Here is a 26469-nt window from a genome sequence, read left to right on the forward strand (position 1 = left end):
GGCATGACTGCGATCGCCAGCTGGATGGCCCAGAACTTTCTCCAGTGTAATGTGGGAAAGTCTGAGGTCATGCTATTCGGAGAGGCAAAAATCCTGTGGACCCCTGACTGGTGGCCCTCCAGTCTGGGTCAGGCCCCTTCCCCTAAACAGGTGGTGAAAAACCTGGGGGTCCGTCTAGATCATGATCTACCCTTGCCCATCATGCCAGCACCACGGCGGGATCCTGCTTCCACATCATTAGCCTCCTTCGGAAGGTGTTCCCCCTTCTACCAGACTATACAAGAAAGACCTTGGTCCAGGCCCTCGTTTTGAGCCGCCTGGACTATTGCAATGGCCTATTCTTAGCAGCCAATGAAGGAGTGCTTAATAAACTTCAGGTGGTTCAGAACACTGCGGCCCGCCTGGTGACCAATGCCCCCCCTAGAACTCCATCCTTGCCCCTCCTCAAGGCCCTCCATTGGCTTCCCATCCGGAAACGGGTGGAATTCAAGATTTGCTGTGTGGTGCACAGGAGTCTTCACAACCTCGGTCCACACTACCTGGCCGAGAAATTTGTATACCACCGCCCTTCCCGCATTCTTAGGTCCAGCAATCAGCTATTACTCCAGGTTCCTAGACATAACAAGACCAGACAGGGAGGTCGCGCCCTTTCCATTATGGGCCCGCGTCTGTGGAACAGTCTTCCCCTTTCCCTCAGAGATTGCCCGAGCTATCTAGCTTTCAGGAAACGCCTAAAGACAACCCTGTTCTAGTTGGAGCGCTGCCCTACCTGTTTCTTCACAGCACCGCGCGGAGATACACCTTCGGGTATGATGCCGGCGCGTTACAAGCCCATAAATAAATAAATGGTCTGTAGGGATCAGAGACAGCGGAAGAAGCGGGAGACAGGGAACTGGCCTCTTCCGGCACCACAGTCCATGCCTGATGGTCTGTAGGGATGAGAGACAGCGGAAGAAGCGGGAGACAGGGAACTGGCCTCTTCCGGCACCACCGTCCATGCCTGATGGTCTGTAGGGATCAGAGACAGTGGAAGAAGCAGGAGACAGGGAACTGGCCTCTTCCAGCACCACCGTCCATGCCTGATGGTCTGTAGGGATCAGAGACAGCGGAAGAAGCGGGAGACAGGGAACTGGCCTCTTCCGGCACCACCGTCCATGCCTGATGGTCTGTAGGGATCAGAGACAGTGGAAGAAGCGGGAGACAGGGAACTGGCCTCTTCCAGCACCACCGTCCATGCCTGATGGTCTGTAGGGATCAGAGACAGCGGAAGAAGCGAGAGACAGGGAACTGGCCTCTTCCGGCACCACAGTCCATGCCTGATGGTCTTTATGGATGAGAGACAGCGGAAGAAGCGGGAGACAGGGAACTGGCCTCTTCCAGCACCACCGTCCATGCCTGATGGTCTGTAGGGATCAGAGACAGCGGAAGAAGCGGGAGACAGGGAACTGGCCTCTTCCGGCACCAGATCACATTCATGATCACATGATGCCCGGCAGGGTGAGATCCTGTAGATCCTCATTGGCATCTCCTGCTGTCTCGCGATTTCTCATTCTCTCTCTCTCTCCCTCTTTCTCTCTCGATCTCCCTCTTTCTCTCCCCCTCTTCCTCTCCCTCCACTGGCACCAATGTTTTCCAAGTTCAACTCACTAGTCATCCTACTCCGACCCGTTGCAGTGCAAGGCTCCATCATTTTCTTTCCTGGCCAGGGTAATATATTTTTGAATGGACTAGGAATCCAGCTCTTTCCTGTTTCTCAGTTCTTTATTGGAAGATCAAAACGAAACAATACTTCAGGGACGGGGCGGGTGAAGGGTGGACGTAAGGCTTGGTACATGAGACAATGATGATAGCGCCTTTAAAACACAAGGCAAACTGAAACCTAGCACTAGATACATAACATGTGGTGGTCCCACCAGGTTGGGGCTTGGAGGTCATGGAAGGGATATTAAGGGCGGACACGTGAGTTCATGGCTGTGCACAGGATGGTCAGCGGGAGAAGGGAAGCCAGAAAGATGAAACATGACAGAGGGAGACAAAGAAAAAGAGAAGCAACCAGCAACGTGTCCTTTCCAGAGTGAGGGGCTAGTTAATCGGGTACTCAGAGTACTCTATCCTACCCAGAGTGAGGGGCTAGTTAATTGGGTGCTCAGAGTACTCTATCCTACCCAGAGTGAGGGGCTAGTTAATTGGGTGCTCAGAGTACTCTGTCCTTCCAGAGTGGGGGCTAGTTAATTGGGTAATCAGAGTACTCTATCCTACCCAGAGTGAGGGGCTATAAATTGGGTACTCAGAGTACTCTGTCCTTCCAGAGTGGGGGCTAGTTAATTGGGTGCTCAGAGTACTCTGTCCTTCCAGAGTGGGGGCTAGTTAATTGGGTGCTCAGAGTACTCTGTCCTTCCAGAGTGGGGGCTAGTTAATTGGGTACTCAGATTACTCTGTCCTTCCAGAGTGAGGGCTAGTTAATTGGGTACTCAGATTACTCTGTCCTTCCAGAGTGAGGGGCTAGTTAATTGGGTGCTCAGAGTACTCTGTCCTTCCAGAGTGAGGGGCTAGTTAATTGGGTACTCAGGTTACTCTGTCCTTCCAGAGTGAGGGCTAGTTAATTGGGTACTCAGAGTACTCTATCCTACCCAGAGTGAGGGGCTAGTTAATTGGGTGCTCAGAGTACTCTGTCCTTCTGGAGTGGGGGCTAGTTAATTGGGTGCTCAGAGTACTCTGTCCTTCCAGAGTGGGGGCTAGTTAATTGGGTACTCAGAGTACTCTATCCTACCCAGCGTGAGGGGCTAGTTAATTGGGTGCTCAGAGTACTCTGTCCTTTCCAGAGTGAGGGGCTAGTTAATTGGGTACTCAGAGTACTCTATCCTACCCAGAGTGAGGGGCTAGTTAATTGGGTACTCAGAGTACTCTGTCCTTTCCAGAGTGAGGGGCTAGTTAATTGGGTGCTCAGAGTACTCTGTCCTTCCAGGGTGGGGGCTAGTTAATTGGGTACTCAGATTACTCTGTCCTTCCAGAGTGAGGGCTAGTTAATTGGGTACTCAGATTACTCTGTCCTTCCAGAGTGAGGGGCTAGTTAATTGGGTGCTCAGAGTACTCTGTCCTTCCAGAGTGAGGGGCTAGTTAATTGGGTACTCAGGTTACTCTGTTCTTCCAGAGTGAGGGATAGTTAATTGGGTACTCAGAGTACTCTATCCTACCCAGAGTGAGGGGCTAGTTAATTGGGTGCTCAGAATACTCTGTCCTTCCAGAGTGAGGGCTAGTTAATTGGGTAATCAGAGTACTCTATTCTACCCAGAGTGAGGGGCTAGTTAATTGGGTGCTCAGAGTACTCTGTCCTTCCGAAGTGGGGGCTAGTTAATTGGGTACTCAGAGTACTCTATCCTACCCAGAGTGAGGGGCTAGTTAATTGGGTGCTCAGAGTACTCTGTCCTTCTGGAGTGGGGGCTAGTTAATTGGGTGCTCAGAGTACTCTGTCCTTCCGGAGTGGGGGCTAGTTAATTGGGTACTCAGAGTACTCTATCCTACCCAGAGTGAGGGGCTAGTTAATTGGGTGCTCAGAGTACTCTGTCCTTCCAGAGTGGGGGCTAGTTAATTGGGTACTCAGAGTACTCTATCCTACCCAGAGTGAGGGGCTAGTTAATTGAGTACTCAGATTACTCTGTCCTGCCCCGAGTGAGTGGATAGTTAATTGGGCACTCAGAGTGCTCTGTCCTTTCCAGACCGAGGAGGTAGTTAATTGGGTACTCCAAATACTCTGTCCTGCCCCCAGTGAGTGGATAGTTAATTGGGTACTTAGAGTACTCTGTCCTGCCCAGGGTGAAAGAAATAGCAGTGAACTAATTATCTGTTGCTTGCCTAGGATGAAATACTAGTGAATGAACTAGTCATCTCAGTCTTGAACAGGATGAAATATTAGTGAATGAACAAGTCATCTCAGTCTTGCACAGGATGAAATACTAGTGAATGAACTAGTCATCTCAGTCTTGCACAGGATGAAATACTAGTGAATGAACTAGTCATCTCAGTCTTGCACAGGATGAAATACTAGTGAATGAACTAGTCTTCTCAGTCTTGCCCAGGATGAAATACTAGTGAATGAACTAGTCATCTCAGTCTTGCACAGGATGAAATACTAGTGAATGAACTAGTCATCTCAGTCTTGCACAGGATGAAATACTAGTGAATGAACTAGTCATCTCAGTCTTGAACAGGATGAAATATTAGTGAATGAACTAGTCATCTCAGTCTTGCACAGGATGAAATACTAGTGAATGAACTAGTCATCTCAGTCTTGCACAGGATGAAATACTAGTGAATTAACTAGTCATCTCAGTCTTGCACAGGATGAAATACTAGTGAATGAACTAGTCTTCTCAGTCTTGCCCAGGATGAAATACTAGTGAATGAACTAGTCATCTCAGTCTTGCACAGGATGAAATACTAGTGAATGAACTAGTCATCTCAGTCTTGCACAGGATGAAATATTAGTGAATGAACTAGTCATCTCAGTCTTGCACAGGATGAAATACTAGTGAATGAACTAGTCTTCTCAGTCTTGCCCAGGATGAAATATTAGTGAATGAACTAGTCATCTCAGTCTTGCACAGGATGAAATACTAGTGAATGAACTAGTCATCTCAGTCTTGCCCAGGATGAAATACTAGTGAATGAACTAGTCATCTCAGTCTTGCACAGGATGAAATACTAGTGAATGAACTAGTCATCTCAGTCTTGCACAGGATGAAATATTAGTGAATGAACTAGTCATCTCAGTCTTGCACAGGATGAAATACTAGTGAATGAACTAGTCATCTCAGTCTTGCCCAGGATGAATTTCTAGTGAATTCGCTAAATAACACTACATTATCCAGGATGAAATACCAGCGAATTAACTAGTTAACTCGTCCTTGTCCAGGATGGCATACCAGTGAATAAACTAATCATCTCTGCTTTATGTAAAGCACTAGTGATATTAGTCCACCCTGCCTAGCACTCAGTACTAGCCAATAAACAAGTTATCTCTGTTTTGCCCAGGATGAAATACTATCTACTGCACTGCTTACATTATTTGTCACGGATGAGAATCTGTCTAAGGTACAATTTACGTTGCTTCACCGTGTTCACGATGAATGGTTAGTTTATTTATTTCAATAGAATTTTATTGATGTTTGACATATACAAGAGCCATATAACGTAAAAAACATAAAAACAAATACATATAACATAAAACAAAAACAAGCACTTATTCTCGCAAGATGTCACAGGGCAGCCCACGTTGGCTGTGCTGGTTCAGGTAAATATTTTGTTTCCTTTTTTTTTTTTTTTTGGGGCTGCCCCTCACCCTCTGTTCTGATAACGGTCACAGAAAGCACAGAGAGGGACAAGGAAGAAGGGACCAGAGCGGAGAGAGAGAGAGTTCTGCTCGCCAGTGTCTAAAAAGGGTTGGAGTCCGGGTCGTTGGGCCATATGACCATTTATTTAGCTCAACATACACCGCTGCGGAGGGCTGCAGGCGCTATAGTGAAGAAAGCAAACATGTCTATACCTGCCTACTTGGAAGCAGGAAGCAAAGACAACTCCTAACCTTAATCAAAGAGCGGTTTTATGACATTGAAAAAAAGATTGAGTGGTGAAATCACTGTTGAGTCAACAACTATCAGACTACTCCACGGTAGGCCCCTGACCCCCAAAGCTGTCTCTCCCGATGCTTTGTATTTACATTTTAGGACAGCAAAAAGATGTTTAGGAGTGAAGTGTAAAGTTCTATGAAGGTGATAAGTGGCAAACTTACTCCCCAAAAAATTCAAGGACTACTTTTCTGTACCTGTCCTGTCAGGAGTCAGAAAACTTTTGAATGATTATTTTTATTATTGGCACTTATTGATCACACATGATAACCGAAAGGCGTCCTGGCGCAGGGAGGCACTGCTGATGGGTGAAATTTAGACAGGTTGAAAAGATAGAAAATACAAATTCCTACTGTTTATCAAGCCAGGTTTTCAGAGCTTTCCGAAAAGTCAGGAGCTGGTCAGACAGCCATAAAGGGTTGGAAACTCGTCCCAGGGACGGGTCACCTGGACAGCGAAGGCTCCGCCGCCCACTCGGGCCTGGTTACATTTGGGGATGTAACAGAGCAATGTTGTCGCATTGACAAGCAGGACAGTAACGAGCAGATGCCTGCTGTAGAGAGGGGGGCCAGTCTGAAGTCTTGCCGTGTGCACAATACCAAGGATTTAAACTGAATCTTTTTGGCATGGGCATACAGTGAAGGTGTCGAATGCTTCAGAGGTGGATGATTGAGGCGGTCAGGACAGGGCTAGCCGGGCAGCTGCCACCTGGATTCGAAGGAGTCGCCCAATAGGAAAATCAGGGGAGCCCAGAAGTCGGATATGTCAATCATCAAGCCCAGTTAGACTTGTAGACTCTACTACAAGCGATCAAGCACAGGCAGGCAAAAAACATAGAATTTTCCTAAAGACCCTTACTGCAGAGACGCTTGTAGCAGAAACCTGTTAACATGGCTCCTTGAAGATAAGTCCTTACGCATAAGATCGCCCAGATCCCAAAAAGAGGTGGAAGCTAATGGGAAAGTCTCACCACCTGAAGGCCAAACCTCTGCGGGCAGTGATGGAGGAAGCTTCCCGATCAGTGGCGGCTGATGACATTTCGAAGTGGTGAGGCATAAAAGTTGAGGATGAGTGTTACGTCCTCACCAACATAAGGGGGGTTTAGGAGGCTTCCCCAGAGAAAAGTTTGGACAAATAGTGCATTTTAAAGCAAGTTTGACAAAGCCTGTGTTACCAGCGAGAAACAGCTGGGAATCTTGCTTTGTGCAGTGGGAAAATGTCACTTGTGTGTTTATAGTGCATCAACCTCCCAGTTTGTGAGTGAGTAGGTACTGTTAATATGCAAGTCATTATTTTCAAATTGTATTGCACTCTGTATAAGACAGGTTGCTACAAAAACTGTAAAGATTATTTTTGTTTAAAATAAAAAACAAATATTTGCAAAATATATATTTTTTGCAGCACACAAAGGAAAAGGCATATAAAAGAGAACTCACGGAGGGAGGAGCCTAGCCCGCAACCAAGATGGCCGCGTAGGCTTATGGCTCTCGAGGGCCTCCGCAACCTCCCACGTCTATCCTGACTAAATCCTGGTAAACTTGATGGGCTTTTGCTGATGCATCCGCGCTGAGGTGCCACCCGTTTTCCAAATTCAGATCGGACGCCGGGAGGCCGAATGGTCGCCCTCCGAAGATTGCGGCCTGCTGTTGCCTAGGTCCCGATCTCGAGTTGGTGGGGTGACCGGGTACGAAGTGAACAACAGCGGCATGCTGAGCCTGACTTGCCGCGTACCCCGCACTTTCACTTTCGTTTTCGAGTCTGTCCTTTTGAGATCGGCTGAGAGACCTCGGTGTTTCAGAGGAGAGCGGACGGCGGAGTGTCTGGCCTGACTTTCGGGCTACACATGGACTTCCTGCCCGCGACTGCAGTGTTCGACTGACTTGGCCAACTGGTTCCTGTCCCCGGCTTCGACGAGTGCCAACTTTGGTGGCCTCCGGACGATGGCGACTAGACTAGACGGTGACAAGTCGAAACCCAAGTCAACCCGGAGGGGATCCTATGCACAGGCCAACAATATGGATCAGTATGCGCAGCTGAAGGGGTCCCCCAGTGGCTTGCATAAATAGCCTGAGAGGGCTAAAGAGGTTTCGGGCCCATCGTCAGAATTGACCCTGCAAGACGTTATGGGCGCCATTGAGGAGATGAAGGCTGCGGTGGGTCAGCGGTTTGATACCCTGGCGCATAAATTGGACGCGGTCCTTATTGATGTGAATTTGGTCAGGGCAGACCTGTCCAAAACCAACGATCGGGTCGACTCTTTGTCTCAAGCGGCGTGGAGCCTAACTGTGGATGTGGCAGCCCTGCAGACGGAGGTCCGCCGGCTGCGGCTGGCCAGTGACCAGACGGATCGTCGACTTGAGGACTCTGAAAGCAGGGCTAGACGGAATAACGTTCGTATCATCGGAGTGCCGGAAAGATCGGAGGAATCTGCCGCGGATCTATTTGTGGAGGATCTGGTGATCAATCATCTCGTGCCCAAGGGATTGAGCAGGTTTTTTGCGGTGGAGCGGGCCCATAGGATTCCGGGTGGTGCGCCCAAAGTGGGTGCTCCCCCGAGGCCTATAATTGCCCGACTTTTCAACTTTCGAGATAGAGATGCTATCCTTCAGGCGTCGAGGGTGGCAGGGCCGCTGAAGTTTGAGAACTCCAATGTCAGCTTCTATCCGGACTTCACGCAAGCGGTCCAGAAACAGCGGCTGGGATTTTTGGGTGTGAAACGGCGCTTGAGAGACATGGAGTTGAAATACGCGATGTTGTTCCCGGCGAGGTTGCGGGTTGAGTTCCAGGGTCGTTCCCACTTTTTTGACCGGCCAGAGGCAGTTGGAGACTGGTTGGATGCTCTGCCGCGGGGACGGGACCGAGACAGTTGGACGGCGAAAAACGAACGGGATGTGGTGGAGCGGGACTAGAACTTGGTTCCTGGCGATTGACTAGACTGGCGAGGTTTTGTACCTTGGCTCAATTGTACTTTAATCTGGTACATCATGCCCTTCAAGTGCCTGGGGGTTGTGGGGAGCTTATTGGGGTCCTTTCCTCCTTCTGGGCTTATTTTTGTGGTATAGGTTAGGGCGACAGGCACACTGCAAGTTGGGGGGGCTGTCTGGGCTCAAGCAGGGGTGCAGGGAGGGGGGAGTTGTTGTTCGGGGATTGTGGGGGAGGGGGTTGTTGGGGATGGTTGTTTTCTTGTTTTGCAAGTCAATGTGAAGTTTTCTGCTGAACTCTCTGGGTTGTGCTCTCCGGGATGTGGGTATCATGTGCGGGAGTGGGATGGGGGGATTGGTGTTGCAGTTCTTGAAACGAGCCTCGCCCGACATTGTTTTCCTGCAGGAGACACATTTGATTGGGAACTCCTTCCAGGCCCTAAATAGGAGGGGCTATCGCCTTGCCGCTCACTCTGGTTTTACTTCTGGCTCTAGGGGAGTTGGCATTCTGGTTAGGGCCTCTCTCCCATTGGAAGTGGACGAGGTGCTTCATGATGATAGGGGCGATATGTGGCGCTGGTGGGGAGATGGGAGGGCAGGACTGTGTCGCTCGTGGCTGTATATGTACCTCCGGGGTTACAAACGGCATCGTTTGCTGATTTGGGGCGTTTGGTCCTGGGACTCCCTGGGGGGGTTTTGGTGTTGGGTGGTGATTTTAATGCCGTTGTCTCCGGATTGGAGGACCGCCACCCTCCCAGGGATCTCCCTAGGGCTCAGGCCTGGTTGGGTGGTTTTTTGGACACTTTGGGACTTGTAGATTGCTGGAGATTGATGCATCCGGGACAGGCGCAGTACACCTTTCACTCGGGGGCCCATGGGAGTCTCTCGAGACTTGACTATATGCTTATGCCGGCGACCCAAGCTGGAATGATTGGGGAGGTGCGTCATTTAGCCCGAGGTATCTCTGACCATTCCCCTCTATGGTTGCAGCTGAGGGTAGTCTCTGGGGCAGAGGGGAGAGTGGCACCCATTAACACCTGGTATCTTCGTAACCCTAAGATTCGCGCGGAGTTGGTCAAGTCCACTGATCACTACTTCACTGATAACGTGGGGTCGGTGTCGTCGGCCGTCTCCCTATGGGAGGCTTATAAGGTAGTGGTCAGGGGGCAGGCCTTGTCCCTTATCTCCCATACTAAGAAGTGCGAGAGAGCGGAGGTGGTCCGCCTGGAAGTGGAAATAGCTGTAATGGAGGAGGACTTGGAGAGTGGGGTTACTGAGGAGAAATTGCATGTTCTCAGCCTCAAACAGTCAGATTACAGAGCGTTAGTCACGGAAGCGGCTAAAGAGATGAGTAGAGAGCAGCAAGGGCGGTTGTATGATGTGGGGGATAAGGCCGGCAAACTGATCGCTTGGTTGGATAGGAAGGAGAGAGCTAGCAGGGTGGTGCCCGTTGTGGAGAGGAGTGATGGTGTGCGTGTGACTGACCCGGTTGAGATCGTTGACTGCTTCGCGGTTCATTTCCGCGGAGTATACTCTCCGGTCTCGTTGCGATCGGGGGAGGATTTCCATAGCCTGCTTAGAGACATCACATTGCCAGCCCTATCGGAGGCAGACGCGGTGTTGATGGAGGCGAAGTTGTCGTCAGATGAGATCGCTTTGGCCATTCGCTCGATTGCTTCGGGTAAAGCGGTGGGTCCCAATGGTCTTCCCATCGAACTCTACAAGTTGCGTCCCGATAAGATAGCACCATATCTTCGAGACATGTTTTTGGCGGCCCGTGCGGCGGGCTTCCTCCCCCCTGACCAACGCCTCGCCAGCATAGTTGTGATACACAAAGAGGGGAAGCCGCGAGATCGCTGCGCCTCCTATAGGCCCATTTCTCTGTTGAACGCAGAACCCAAAATTCTGGCTAAAGTGTTGGCTAACCGACTGGTTCGGGTCGTGGGCGACTTGATTCATCAGGATCAGTCTGGTTTTATACCCCATCGGAATACCGCTCTAAATCTGAGGCGGTTACACGGCGTGCTTGCTAGAGCGGAATTCATACGTGGGCCGGCCATCTTGGCATCTTTGGATGCTACTATGGCATTCGACACTTTGGAGTGGCCATATATTTGGGCCGTGTTGGTGAAATTTGGGTTCGACCCGGAGTTTATTGGTTGGGTAAAATTACTATACGCTGACCCACTGGCTCAGGTGGTAGTGAATGGTAGGGTGTCGGCTCCCTTCGCACTGGGGAGAGGTACGCGGCAGGGGTGTCCGCTATCACCCCTTCTCTTTGCACTTTCTTTGGAGCCTCTTGCCGCCTGGTTGCGTTGGGAGCCGTCGTTGCGAGGCATTAGATGGACACCGGAATTCGAAGACCGTGTCTCCCTTTACGCGGATGATATCCTTCTGTATCTCACGTCTCCCCGGCAGTTGCTAATTGTATTGGTGGACGTGCTGAATTATTTTGGCCGCAACTCTGGCCTGGTCATCAACTGGGCCAAGTCGTGCGTCTACGTCCTCTCGGGGGATGCCCCCCTGCTGCCGCGGGGTTGCCCAGCTCAGATTGTCACCCTGGGGTGCAAATATTTGGGAATCTTTATCTCACTGGACCCCGCAGTTCGCTATGAGCGAAACCTTCTACCTCCCCTCCAGCGATTGAAGGCCGACGTAGCGAGATGGCGACGACTTCCGCTCTCGCCGCTCGGACGGGCGGCATTGTTTAAAATGATGTCGCTGCCTCGTTTCTTGTATGCCTTGCAAAATACTCTTGATGTCGTGCCGGCCCGTTATTTCCGAGAGGTGGAGGGTCTTCAGCGCCAACTGTTTTGGGACGGGCGGCCGCGGATTGCTCTCGCTAAGTTGACGCTCCCTTGGTATGATGGGGGGGTCGCCCTCCCCGATATTAAACGATACTATTGGGCGTCTCAGTTGGCGGCGGTGAACCACGGGATATATGGTCCTGCCTTAAACCCGGCCTTTGAGATGGATAAACTCCTGCTTCCGGGTGGAGACTATAATAGGGCGCTGTACTCGGTGACCCAGGACATGCGGTTGACGGGACCCACGCGGGTGGCGGTGCACGTGTTGCACGCGGCGAATGCTGCGATGGGGTGGAGGGATCGCTTGACTCGGGCGACGCCGTTGTATGCTTCTGGGCGGTTGGGCTGTTTGTGGAGATCGAAAGGCTTTGAGAAATGGGATATGATTGGTATATGTAAGGTGGGTGATCTGTGGGCGAAGGGAGCTTTCAAAACGTTCGAAATGCTTAAAATTGAATATAAATTAAACGATAGAGAGTACTTCTGGTATGCTCAAGTCTACCATGCACTTTGTTCGGTCTTTCCGGATGCTACTGCTATCCCCGAGTATTCCCCACTGGAGGATAGAGTGTTGGATGGCTATGTGCCCGACAGCACTATTTCCCTGATTTATAAGAAACTCGTTAACGATCGTGCGGACTTGCTGCTCCGTTTGAGGGAGGCGTGGACGGGCGATGGCTTGGAATTGGATGATGAGGACTAGGTATCGGCGGTGGCCTCCCCGAAAGAGGTGGCGATCCCGGCCCGCCTACGGTTTGTACAGCTGAAGATCCTCCATAAAGTGTATGTCACAGGGCCCGGTTTGCTGCGTATGGGTTATTCGATGGATGGATTGTGTAAGCGTGGATGTGGCCTGCCGGGCACGTTTCTTCATATCTTGTGGGAATGTTCGGAGGTTGTGTGATTCTGGAACGGTATCCACACCGTAATGGAGGGGGTCACGCATGTGGCCCTGTTGCCAGAGGCTAGGAGGTGTTTGTTGAATGTCTGGGAACCGAATGATTGTAATACGGCACAGACGCAGTGGGTGACCTTGGGGTACATGGTGGCGAAGCGTAACATTGCACAGCTATGGGGCTCCCCGAGGCCGCCCACGATTGACGTATGGAAGGAGAATATGGACTGGTGTATCTTTAGGGAAAAGACGGCATATGTGGCGAGAGGTAAGCCAGGGAAATGGACTAGGGTATGGGGGCCGTGGAATCTATATCGGGGACGTATCTGCACCCCGCCTCTGCCATTAGAGGTCGATATTGCTCTGACCCCCTAGCCGCGCGTTCCGCGGGAGGGCTTGAGGTGTGCTTCATGCTTTGTTTTCCCATTGCCCCCCTCTACAGCTTCCGGACAGGAACTGCTTTGGACACTGTATGTTGTTCCCCGTCCCGGGAAGAGCACGCTGCTACTTCGGACTCTCATTGCCTTGAGTGTGTTTTATATTTAATACAAAATTAAACTGTTGTTTTCAATTGCTCCTGGCCTGCGGCCACGGCCTGTTATATGTGCTTACGAACTGCCGGGCGCCTTGCCTATGGTTCGACGGACTGTGTGGCGTTACATTGCGGGCCCTCGGGCTCTATAGCGGCCGGCCCTGGTGGTTGTAGGCCCTTGTTTGTATTTTATTGTGTGCTAACGGTTTCGAATAAAAAATTAAAAAAAAAAAAAAAAGAGAGAACTCACCCCTTAAAAAAGACACATTCAAATTAAAGCAATCAGTGAGCAACACATTCCTTTATGTCAAGTGGTAATGCAAATACCGAAGATATTGGTGCGTAACCTAAGAGAGACAGACCTGAATCTTAGTTGCCGCAGTGAGGAGTAATGAAGTAATACTATTACTAAATGTGCTGCATTATGCCGCATATTTTGCCTTTTCTTGCTAGATCCTTACCAGTCAATTAGTAGGTGAGGTTCTGTTTCATTACCAAGAGGCATGAGGCGTAGAACGGATAAGACACAAACCGCCAAGGAACTAATCTCTCGGCGGTGTGGGGCTGATACTGGCAACCTTGTAGCTACAAGCCGTTTGTGTCTTATCTGTTCTACGCCTCATGCCTCTTAGTAATGAAACAGAAACTCACCTACTAATCGACTAGTAAGGATCTACAGTAATCTCTGTTACTGTGAACGTCATCGGAAGCCAAGCTGTGGCTTTTCTTCTTTATAAGGGAACTAAGTAGCCTTACTGCCTGAATAGTACAGAAGGAATGTACTATTCAGGCATCCTGATTCAGTCACTTGTCCCCAGAATTCTTGTCCTGAAGAGAGCCCGTACCGCGAGAGGGTCGAAACGTCGTCTGCTTTTAAAAAGGGGGAGCTCTCAACAAATCATATAGTTGTCTCCAAAGAATTGATTATATTATTTTTCCAAATAGCTCCTCTTTTAGGTACCAAGAACCCCCACTACAAGTTTTTCAATTGCACTTTTCATACTTCACGGGATCCGGTTATGGGTATTTCACAGGAGTTTACTACTTAATTCCACTAGTCCTGATCATACGTTCAATAAACTATGTAAATAACACCCATAAGCAGCCTGAAAACTTGGCAGCTGTGAATGAACAGTTCATGAGGTTTCATTTCTCTCTTCACACTTCGGCAGGCAGCAGTCACCAAGACAAGCACAGTCCCATCCCAAACAAGAACGCTGCACTTTTCTGTACTCTTTTGAGAGCCACCGGAAACCTTTTCACTGCCCCAAAGCTCCGCAGGTACTCTTTCCATGAAGACCCGTGAGCAGTCCCTTCCCTTCCACCCTTACCGATTGCTCGGAATGCCCACCGCCTCTTTTTTGCAGTTTGATATAGCGCAAACTCGACCCAAAGGTATTGGAGCACTTTACGTGAGCACCAGTTACATTACACAAGGGCCACATGGGGTGGCATGGTGAGCAAAAGAATGATGGATTTAACCCAAATCTCTTGACTGGGGGTGAATGTTTTGATTTGTTCTGCATTTGTGTCTTTTGCCACCCTAAGTGCGCCAGGTATGCCCAGACGTGGGTCCTGGGCTCACTGTGCCACTGGAATCAAGCTATCCTGGAGGAAGAGGGGTGAAACCCCGAAACCGGTCCTAGGATGCTTGTTTCCGGTCCAGGGAGGACCTGGCTTGGCAGTTCGGCTGGACTGTTCCCATGAGGCACAGTGTCAAGACTGATTTGCATATGGCCAGGTCCAAACGGGGGTGGCATGGTGAGCAAAAGAATGATGGATTTAACTCATATCTGTTATCTGGGGGTGAATGTTTTGATTTGTTCTGCATTCCGTCCATCGATTGTGTGTCTTTTGCTATCCTGGAAGTCTGACATATTTTTATCTTTTTCTCGGATAGCAGGACGCAACAACAGAGAGGTTGGTCTATACCAGTGATACTCAAAGTACAGCCCGGGGGCCACATGCGGCCCTCCTGATCTTAACATGTGGCCCCCTGCGTGTCAGCAGCACTGGGCTGCAGTTTACTGGACTCAGCACTAACATTAACAAAATGTTAAATAAACAGCAATCATGTATTTAAATATTCATTTCAGTTAAAGAAAGGAAGTAACTAGGGCGTACTGCACCTCAGGTTGTACAGTTCCACATTGTGCAATTCAGTTCAGCCACTAATTGTACATGCTTTGCTTCCCCTGCATCCATTTTGCCCACCGCCCCCCACCACCACCCTGCTGGCATTTGTGTGGCTTTCGGTCACACCATAGACCAAACTTTTCGCCCCCCGGAAAAATGTTTACGAGTGTCCATGGTCTTTACCATCTGAGTGCGGCAGGGTCTGCCGGGGACTTCCTTAACAATGGTATCACCGAGGACTCTTCACTAGTTATTGTGGTCTGTCCTGTTCATGGTGAAAGGGTAATTAATGGAGAGAGAGAGCCTGGGTGTGTCACAGACATGCGTAAATGAAATACCAGCATTTGTAAAGCGCACAGAGAGGTGAGAGGTGTCCGGAGAGGTGAGGTGTCTCGGCGTGGGGAAGATTAGGAGAGCTATTGCCCAGAGTCAAATGGTCAGCCGCGGCCCGTGGAGGCAATTCCGTGGGGCGGTAAGGCAGGGTGGGGGGTTCTAAAAACCGGAATATGGATAATTGCAGGTAAGTAACCAATTAAATAAATAAAACGAATTTAGTTGCGCGCCCTGCATCGCAAAATGCGATGCAGCGCCCTTACCGCCCCACGGAACTCCCTCCACGGGCCGCAGCTGCAAATGGTGCTGGGCTAACCTGCCGCCAGCGCTGGGGATCGAACCGTGAACCCCCTGGTCCGGAGTCAGGCACCCTGGCCGCTGCGCCACACCTCTTCCACTGTAAATTTGTGGTAATGATGAGTGAGTCTATGAAAGTGTTTGTTTGAAACCATTTACAAATGTTTAAAATGTTCTTAAAGAAATGTCTTCCTCACCAAAGGCTCTTTGCGTCTGTCCCAGGGTCTGTGGTGGGGGGAATGAGGGGGGAGCCCGAAGACATTGGGATAATTTTGTCATAAGTTTGGCCGACTTCGTTCGCCCGACTTCGTTCGCCCGGATCTCGCTAAGCTCCACCTTTCATCTTCCCTGCAGGCCCTCCAGACGCTGTTCTCGAGCCCCCGCCTGGCGGAGCCCGGGACCCGGAACCCTCTGTTCGAGCGGCAGATCTCAGGCTCGGACACCGACAAGCTGCGGCTGGACGCCACGTTCCCCTTCCTGGGATCAGGTGAGAGGCCTCGAGGAGCCTGTGCTGTAATCAAGAGAAATATCTGGGAAGAAACGTGACCGCCATCTTGGGACAGGGTGGGGCTGCAAGGGGCAATCACAGAAGAGGGCCCCGTTTATTATGCAGTCCATTCCAAGGAAGAAACGCTCCCCCCCCAAAATGGTGGGTGGCAGGGACTAGTCGTGCCAGGCCTGGTCTGTGGCTAGCAGCAGGCAGCAGGGCGGATCCAGCCAGGGAAGCACTGTGTAGTGCATGGCGGCAGTGTAAGGGTCAATGCGGTTGGTGGAGGTTTGAAGGTGATGGGGTATGAAAGTTCACATAATGCAGTGCTAGTGCTGTAGGGTCTGAAGTGGGCGCTACAGAACGCCTCGAGTCATTTAGGCGCATGACCAGCCCCTTTGTGTGCAGTGTGGCTAGGGTGACCAGACATTCTAGGTTTTGTGATACTGTCCTGGTGTCTCCACAGTGTGCTCCGGGTGACATGCATGTTGTGTCTCCTGTCAGAGAGAGGGTCCCGGTCAGGTGAGCACAGCTCTGCACTTGAGCACTGCACCTGCCCATTCTTTTGCCGGCCCCTCTGCTCATGATGTTTCTGGTGTGCTGGACCCTATCAGGGTGAACCTCTCACGTCCCTCGGATAGCAACCAGGCCTGACATGTGCCACAGCATGTCAAACTTATGTGGCATGTACCATTTTTCATTACCATTGCAAACACTACAACAGTGTCTGTGTTTTAAGGACTACCGACCAAGTGCGACGTTTTTCAAAGCACTAAAAGGGGTCTGCACATGGCAGGTCGGATGGCATCACCCACCCGGAGGCCCCTGGGGGGAGATGTGCAACCTTGACCCTTTCTTCTCTCAGACGGTCATGCGGCGGTGCCGAAATATGCACATCTATATTTTAGAATGCGTATTTCGTATTCCTGTTGTGACTACCATTTAAAAAAAAACCCTGGACCTAGTTTCTTCCAAAATAAAATGTAGCCCTGCTTTTATGTCTATGGCATGTCAGGTTTTGGGGTTTGGAAATCTGGTCACCCTGAGCATGTGGCGCAGTAGGGGAGGTCTACGTAGGGCAGTGAGGGAGCTGTTGAGTGCAGTGAGGGAGCTGTAAAGTGCAGTGGGGGAGCTGTAGAGAGCAGTGGGAGAAATGTAAAGTTCAGTGAGGGAGCTGTAGAGTGCAGTGGGGGAGCTGTAGAGTGCAGTGAGGGAGCTGTAGAGTGCAGTGGGGGAGATGTAGAGTGCAGTGAGGGAGCTGTGGAGTGCAGTGAGTGAGCTGTTTAGTGCAGTGGGGGAGCTGTTCAGTGCAGTGGGGGAGCTATAGAGTGCAGTGAGGGAGCTGTAGAGTGCAGTGAGGGAGCAGTAGAGTCCAGTGGGGAAGCTGTAGAGTGCAGTGAGGGAGCTGTGCAGCGCAGTGGGGGAGTTGTAGAGTGCAGTGGGGGAGCTGTAGAGTGCAGTGAGGGAGCTGTAGTGTGCAGTGGTGGAGCTGTAGTGTGCAGTGGGGGAGCTGTGGAGTGCAGTGGGAGAGCTGTTGAGTGCAGTGGGGGAGCTGTAGAGTGCAGTGAGGGAGCTGTAGAGTGCAGCGAGGGAGCTGTAGAGTGCAGTGAGGGAGCTGTAGTGTGCAGTGAGAGAGATGTAGAGTGCAGTGAGGGAGATGTAGAGTGCAGTGAAGGAGCTGTAGAGAGCAGTGGGAGAAATTTAAAGTGCAGTGAGGGAGCTGTAGAGTGCAGTGGGGGGCTGTAGAGTGCAGCGAGGGAGCTGTAGAGTGCAGTGGGGGAGATGTAGAGTGCAGTGAGGGAGCTGTAGTGTGCAGTGGGAGAGATGTAGAGTGCAGTGAGGGAGCTGTAGAGTGCAGTGAGGGAGCTGTAGAGTGCAGTGGGGGAGATGTAGAGTGCAGTGAGGGAGATGTAGAGTGCAGTGAGGGAGCTGTAGTGTGCAGTGGGAGAGATGTGGAGTGCAGTGGGGGCGCTGTTGAGTGCAGTGGGGGAGCTGTTGAGTGCAGTGAGGGAGCTGTAGAGTGCAGTGGGGGAGATGTAGAGTGCAGTGAGGGACCTGTAGTGTGCAGTGGGAGAGATGTAGAGTGCAGTGGGGGTGCTGTTGAGTGCAGTGGGGGAGCTGTTGAGTGCAGTGAGGGAGCTGTAGAGTGCAGTGAGGGAGCTGTTGAGTGCAGTGAGGGAGCTGTAGAGTGCAGTGAGGGAGCTGTAGAGTCCAGTGAGGGAGCTGTTGAGTGCAGTGAGGGAGCTGTAGAGTGCAGTGGGGGAGATGTAGAGTGCAGTGAGGGACCTGTAGTGTGCAGTGGGAGAGATGTAGAGTGCAGTGGGGGTGCTGTTGAGTGCAGTGGGGGAGCTGTTGAGTGCAGTGAGGGAGCTGTAGAGTGCAGTGAGGGAGCTGTTGAGTGCAGTGAGGGAGCTGTAGAGTGCAGTGAGGGAGCTGTAGAGTCCAGTGAGGGAGCTGTTGAGTGCAGTGAGGGAGCTGTTGGGTGCAGTGAGGGAGGTGCTGAGTGCAGTGAGGGGGCTGTAGAGTACAGTGAGGGAGCCGTAGAATGCAGTAAGGGAGCAGCAGAGTGCAATGGGAGTGCAGAGATGAACTCTAAATGTGAGTCCTCACTGTGCAGTGACGTCTGAGCCCCAGATTCCCGCTAGGCTCGCGGTACCTGCTGCGCATGCGGGTGAGGTGCGTGAGGCTCCGTTTGAACACAGTGAGATGGAGAGAGAACAGCGTACAAGGCAGCTTGAGCACTGTGAGAATGGAGGCGCCAGTGCTCGTTTAAGAGCAGCGAGGTCCCGGTTCAGTGCAGTTTGGGGTGTAGTGAGTAGCAGGGCCACAGCTATCACTGGTGCAGCAGGAGAACTTGCACCAGGGCCCAGATGTTTGAGGGGACCACCGCCTCCCATGTACGCCTGTCCTTTACTGCCCAACAGGTGTGGGGGGAGGCGAGATGGGGGGGGGGGCACTTCTTGTGCTTGCATTGAGACCCTTGGGCACCGCTGAGTGTTGGGTGTTGCGTTGTTACATCCTTTGAGTGGGGTGCGCGTGGACACGATGCATCCGTTCAGGCGCTGCCAGAAATAAAGCCAGCGCCCCAGCCTGCAGTATTTTATCTTTCAAGCGCAAACATGATTCCCCTCGAGGATCTTACTCACAGAGCGCTTTTTCAAAGTTCCTTGTAAACGCATCTGTCCTTTTATTCTGATTAAAATAGTAAAAAAAACAATTCTTCCCAAAATCCAAGAGTATTTTTTTTTCAAATTCAGTGATCAATGGAGGGACTCCACATACCATCCATTTCAATCCTGCAGAGAATTTTACACATGAAAAAATGAGACATCCAAATTGTATTTCATGGACCACCCACTTCGTCAAGACTGGAAGTGGAATAAAAAAAAAAAGAAAGCTACAGACACCACTCACGGAAAAATCACATACAAGGATCAGTAGTCAGATTCAAAATATACATTATTAGCCAAACATAATTAAGAGGTAAAAGTACCACCAGTCCGTGGAGAGCGACACTGTTTGTATACAAAGGATCTCCCTTCTGAATGCTATAAACACTGCCCTACAGTGCAACTTACATCACAAAGATAACGCGTAAACGACACACTCTAGTCACTTTTAAAAACAGCACCGACAGCTTCTGAGGCGCCAGCTGACGTATGACCACGTCAGCGCTGTAAATCACCTTGGCACGTGGACGCCTCATTTACCATAATATTGTTCTTGCGATAAATGTTAATCACTGCCCCCCACCCCCCCACTTAGATATTAGCATCAAAAATACAAGCTTGTTATATTAATTAAAACATCAACACTAGAAGTTATTACAGTGAGTTAATTTCTCTGAAGAAACACGCAGCATCGATTAGTCTTAGAGGGTTCCAAGCTGAGAGGCAGACATACATCATGGCATGGACACTTACCCGAAATGTTATGGAATTAACATATTCGTTTACCGTACAGATTTATTTCAGGAGAGCGTTAGTTTTTTAAATCTAAGTGAAAAAACAATAAATCCCATTTTAAGCAATATATATTTCCAAGGTATACGTACAAACGGCAAGGGGGGTTTAAAAGGTCTCCCTTCCTGGTAAATGCTCGCTCAAAGGTTTTAGAAAGTTCCAGGTCGTACTTGTTCAAATGTATGATTCAGGCTCTCGGCAATTGGTTGCTAACCCTCATAAGATACTTAAAAAGAGGTTAAGAATTATTTTTACAAATACACCGAACACAGCTTCCATGGATCAGTGTAGCTGCTCTGTGCTAAGATGGCGCGCGCCTCGTGCCTGCTGTGTGCGCGCGCTGCAGTGGACAAAGGGCAGTGTGGGTCGAATGTGAGTGCGGTGGGTGCAGTTTGAGGCTGGGGGTATGTTTAAAGGACGCCTTCAGGGGGCTCTGGTTCGCGGGGGGGGGGGGGTGGGGGGGATAGTTCTGGCCTTATTTAGAGTGTCTCTCCCCACCTGTACTCTGTTACTGATGCCAATGTTTGTTTGCAGGTGTGTCGGCTTACTCCAAGCCTCCGGGACTGGTGGCCCCTTACGGCCGAAGCAGCGCCTTCCCCGAATACCCCTGGAGCTTCAACCCTTACTTGTCGAACACTTTCCCGCTCAGCGGCTCCAAGCTCCCGGGGTCCCTCTACCAACCGCATTTCTACTCCAACCCGCTCTCCGGGTCTCTGGGACACCTGCCCACCCCAGTGTCCCTCCTGCCGGGGGAGCCCCTGGACCGCCCTGCTCTGCCCTCGGGGGCCGTCCCACGCATCTGCCTGCCCCCGCACCCCGGCTCCTTACCCCTCAGAGGGGACGCAAACCCAGCCAGGGATCTGGGGGCGCAGCGAGCCTCCAGCCCCACCACCAGGGGAGCCCGGGAGGACCCGGGCTCAGACTCGGACTTGGAGATCACAGACCTCAGCGACAGCAGCTCTGAGAACGAGGCCTTCAGCCCAGACTGCCTGGGGGACAAACTCAGCTCCCTGGAGAACAGGGTCCGGACCCTCAAGAACCTGGGGCCCAGCGAGCTGCAGCAGCCGGGGAAAGCCCAGGCCAAGAAGGCGAGCCAGCCCAGCTAAAGGACTCAGGGGGCCCGGCCTGGACCAGGGCTCGCCGGACACCCCTCCAAAGGGGACAGCCGCAGCATCCATGGAAAGCCCAGGCCAAGGAGGCGAGCCAGCCCAGATAAAGGACTCAGGGGCCCGGCCTGGACCAGGGCTCGCCGGACACCCCTCCAAAGGGGACAACCGCAGCATCCATGGAAAGCCCATGGCAAGGAGGCGAGCCAGCCCAGCTAAAGGACTCAGGGGCCTGGTCTGGCTAGGACGCGCCCCACACCCCTCCAAAGGGCACTGAAAGATAGACAATTTCTGTCAATATACATATAGACATACAATGCACACACACACATATACATATATATAGAAAGATACATTTATGGATTTTAAATGGTGCGTCTGTCCCAAATGAGTAATTTCACTAAATGTGTATATTTTTATAGAAAAAGTCACTTGTATATTTCGAGTTTCCCAGGACGCAGCTGGCGGCTTTTCAAGCTGACAACGAAGGTCCTTTCCGCTTTCACCTCTTTGTCATTTCCAAGGTAGACGACCCTGCGTCACAACTCAACACACAGTGTCAATGAGCAGAAATCACCGAGCCCATAACACCCCCCCTGGGAGCCATGGAGATAATGCAGTGTCCTGGCACAGAGCAGACAAAGCGCACCGCTCCATAATGTTTGATGTATTCTTGTTTTTAAAGTGCCAAAATGTAGCGCCTCGGTCGCTCTGTCATTGCCTGCTCTCCCCAGACCAGCACTTTATGTTCACGTGGCACCACTAGCCCCTGGTACCACTAGGTCATTTTACACAGCGTACGTTGTGCACCGAAGCGCCTCTAGGCGCTAGACTCTTGTTGTCATGCCATGCACGGAGTTAGAAAATGACGCTGCTGCCCCTTGGTGAACGTCACCTGCTACCTCTCTCCAAACCCTACACATGCTTTCTAATCCCTCACTCTCCCCACCCCCATTCAGCCAAGGCCCCGAGTGAAGGCCCCGTGTGTTGGGGTCCACACATGGAAACTTCTTAAATCCACATGCAAGAAAGTTGAAATTTTGGGGTAGAATTTGTGGGTATATAGAACATTTTTATTTTCAAAGGGAGTGTGAAATACTGGTAGGTAACTATATTCAGCACAGGCAGGTAAGACCAAGGTGCATGCACCTACCCACCACAGGCAGAGCCACTAAGATTATGCGGCAGGGGAGTACAAAGTTATGCGATAGGATTGACTAAATTATGCGGCAAGAACGGCAAAATATGAAGCATTGTGTAGCAGATTCTGTGATATTACTTCATTATTTTGAAACTTTTACACATAGTAATACAGTCTGGATGAATATTTTACCTCATTAGAACTAGTTTAACAACAAAATAACGCAAAAAGCAACTGAAAGTCCACCCTGAGAAGGGTCTTCCACTGGTGGGAACACGTCGCCACGTTTTTAGTAACTTCTGATCGATTTAAACTAGGAACTTTTTTTATTGTTAAAATCTGCAGATTATACAACACGTAATGGATAGTGTGGTAAATGTGGCAAACCCATACTCATGCAGAAAATGCCTCGGCCACAGAATCTATTAATTCCAGTGGCCCTGTCCATGTTGTGTCAATAAAATAAATACTGGTCAAGGGCACTTGCTGGCTTCTCCATGAAGTTTGTTGTCAGTGATAGGAATATGGTACAATTCTGACATCTAGCGGCTATTTTAGGAACTTCATCAAAAATGCCTTCAGGAACGGAGCCGATGTCTGTGTGCCACGGAGGCCACCATTGGGATTAGAGAAACTTCCCTCAAAATCCTCTATACAACGGCGCATATGAATGTGCTCATTCACAGTCTGTGTAAAGCGGTAGCCACCCCCTTCGAACTGCGTCCAATGGGAATGAAAGTGGCCCGATCGAGACACTTCTTCACCCGAGTAATAAGGCGCCCTGCACTCATGGGCACCCGGCATGACAATGGCACGTGTCAATGGTGACATCTAGTGGGGAGTTGTAGAAACTTCAGCCCGAGCTCCAAATGATGGCACCCATGTGTGATCAACCACACAGTCACAATGTCCACGAGTGGCCACACCCCTCTCCCCACCACCACAAGACTCCCTTCGCCTTCCTCTGCCCTGGAGCCAGACACAACCTTGCCTAGAACTCCAGCCTCTGTACACATCTGCAGTGTCCCCTGCGTACACCTACGTCTGCAGTGTCCCCCCTTTCACCCCAGTCTGCAGTGTCCCCTTTTACTGAACCACTGTTTTTCAGATTTCCAGAACTCTTTTCCTTCAGACTCTGTCTCGGTTGCAGAATCGGAAGCAGCGTAAACTGGACAAGGTCAAGGTATATTCGAGACGTCTCTGGGCCGTCTTGAGGCTAAGGGTGGGGCCACGACCTCCTGTCCGTCTGAGGTCACACCCCCAAATCAGAAAAGGGGCACAGGACACAGGCTCGTGGAAAAAAGACACCCTCAGCAGAGACTAGCGCCGGTCCCTGCCTTCTTGTGACACAGAGGTCAAGGGCGACATGACACCCACCTTGTACACAAGCGTGTGCAAGAGCAAGGGCTCCAGAGCATTTGTGATCGGAGCCCTCACTACCAAGACTCACTTTTTCAAATCAAAGCTCTTTCTCGCAGAGCTGCATATTATCACCTCTACAGGAAGCAGTCATTTAACAGGATGTTGCAGGAGTCCTTTTAGCAGAGGTGGGGTCTGTAAGAACAATGGCTGGTATTACCAGTTCATACCTGCATTTTACGCCTGCTTTCAGCATCAGCAGTGAACGGTTTGTCGAAATCACTAAACGTTTATGATGACTTAGACGGCTCTTTATGAACATCCAGCAAGAAAGTGTGGCTTCGTCTCAGCAGGATGTGACGTGGAAACAGGATGTGACGTGGCAACAGGAGTGGCTGGCATCACGATGGGGCTGGGAGATCCCAGAATGGTTTGTCATCAGAAGAGGGCTTAGTTGACGGCAAAGCAGGGATGGGTGACATGGCGCCAGAGCTGGTGACTCACAACAGCATATTGGCATTCTACCACTACTCTGTGACGTCAGAGGAGGCACTAGTGAAAGCACAGCACGATAGGCCGACACGGTAGGGCCCAGATATGTAGCAGGACAGGTTATTTGACTGCACAGGTGAGCTCGGTGACATCACAAGAGTTTGCTAACGTCACATTATGACTATGTAATATTGGAGTATGGTTTTCTGACATAACAGTAGAAATGGCCGAATCACAGCAGTTTGGCCACATCATAGGAGGGCTTGGTGGCATTTTAGTGGTCAACAGAATATAAGCAATGGTTAGCGACATAGAGTCAGTCATAGGAAAGCAGGCCGTGGTGACACAACAGCACACCAGGTGCCACTCACGGGTAGTCTTAGCTGAGTTTTGTCCACAAACTTGCTGAGGTGTGTGTCTCACCACATGGAATGGGAGCTAGATTACAGCCCGCTGGCTCCTGCTATTTGGGTTGTTAATGGCCCTGAACCTGAGGTAGCCGATAACGAGGGAGAGGGTCTTTAACAACCAGTATCACTAGAGGCAGACAGGCTATAAGGCTATTCGAGCATTTCTCCTACTGAGTTCTACATTAAAAAGGGAGAAACAGAAAAACAAACATTTGACTGTTGTAGCAGAAGGCTGATACCAGCCATTATTAGCCCAGACCCACACCATTGTCTTCAATGGAGCACTCAACATTCCAATGTTCTAATATTGACTTCTAGGCTCATATCAGCCATTATTAGCCCTGACCCGCTCCATTGTCTTTAATGGAGCACTCAACATTCTAATGTTCTAATATAGATTTCTAGGCTCATATCAGCCATTATTAGACCTGACCCGCTCCATTGTCTTCAATGGAGCACTCAACATTCTAATGTTCTAATATAGGCTTCTAGCCTTATACCATCCATCATTAGCCCTGACCCCTTCCATTGTCTTCAACGGAGCACTCAACATTCTAATGTTCTAATATAGATTTCTAGGCTCATATCAGCCATTATTAGCCCTGACCCGCTCCATTGTCTTCAATGGAGCACTCAACATTCTAATGTTCTAATATAGATTTCTAGGCTCATATCAGCCATTATTAGACCTGACCCGCTCCATTGTCTTCAATGGAGCACTAAACATTCCAATGTTCTAATATAGGCTTCTAGCCTTATACCAGCCATCATTAGCCCTGACCCCTTCCATTGTCTTCAACGGAGCACTCAACATTCTAATGTTCTAATATTGACTTCTAGGCTCATATCAGCCATCATTAGCCCTGACCCCTTCCATTGTCTTCAACGGAGCACTCAACATTCTAATGTTCTAATATTGACTTCTAGGCTCATATCAGCCATTATTAGCCCTGACCCGCTCCATTGTCTTCAATGGAGCACTCAACATTCCAATGTTCTAATATAGACTTCTAAGCTCCTATCAGCCATTATTAGCCATGAGCCTCTTCCTCGGAGCTGCCAACATTCTAATGTTCTATTTTGTGCTCTTACCTTTGGGGAATGGCTAGCATATAACACAATAAAGGCCAATCAACTTCTTCTCTTCCCCACCACAGGACTCCCCACCATCTCGGTAGTATGCATGCTGCCATCTAGAAACTTGATTAACTCTCAACATGAGAGGAACTGGGCCTTTGGTCGAGTTTGGTAACCTTTCTGCTCACCTACATTCACCTGTCACACTCCAAGGAAGACGTTGGTCATTAGACTAGCTTGTTCTCACACCCAACCCTGGCAGAGGTCATCTTACTCACAGATTAATTCCCCACAGTAGCTTCTAAAGACCATCTACAAAGGCAATGGCCGCCAGACTATTTTCACGCCCAGGGCTTCAAAGACACTATTCGCCCCCATTGGCTGAGCAGTGGGCCTGCGAGCCTATCTGTGTAGAGGTGGGCAGCTGTGAAAGGCATGACCTGCAACACTGGCCTTTCAGCCTAACGCCAGGTACAGCGCTTTGCTGCCCTCTGGGTAGTTTTCTTCTAAAGAAATACCATATACATACATACATACATACAGACAGACATGATGGTCACAGGCTACTTTGAGGGTTGAGTCGAAAGGTGACCTTTCTTGCAGTGCTACGCCTGACCGCTTCGGCCTTGGAACCGGAAGTCATTGTGGGGAAGGTCCGCACACCTGGACTGGCCCCACAGATACGCCTACAAACACCACACGGGGTTATGTTTGTCTCCCAGGATGCCACCTACCTGTAATTCCAATAAAACACATGCTTCCGGCTGACACCTTTGAGGCGGCCTGAATTAATGGTCGAAGCAGACACTAAAGAACAAAGGAAATTGGCAACACCATCTTCTTAAAGACAGGGTGAAAAGAGACAGAAGTCCTAGCCAGCACCAGAACCC

At 50.3% G+C, this 26469-nt stretch overlaps 1 protein-coding gene across 1 annotated transcript in view; it reads left to right on the plus strand.

Moving 5' to 3' along the window:
- ERFL (ETS repressor factor like) overlaps nucleotides 1–25052 on the plus strand; it is a 378500-nt gene extending 353448 nt beyond the window's left edge. Inside the window, exons 6-7 of the mRNA XM_085614239.1 lie at nucleotides 15900–16032; nucleotides 20529–25052. Coding sequence (XP_085470365.1) covers nucleotides 15900–16032; nucleotides 20529–21100 — 705 coding nt within the window. The 3' untranslated portion in view covers nucleotides 21101–25052. The remainder of the gene's footprint in view (nucleotides 1–15899; nucleotides 16033–20528) is intronic.
- Nucleotides 25053–26469: the final 1417 nt, after the last annotated feature.

The sequence above is a fragment of the Triturus cristatus genome, chromosome 7 (assembly GCF_964204655.1).
Source record: "Triturus cristatus chromosome 7, aTriCri1.1, whole genome shotgun sequence".
NCBI classification, from domain to species: Eukaryota; Metazoa; Chordata; class Amphibia; order Caudata; family Salamandridae; genus Triturus; species Triturus cristatus.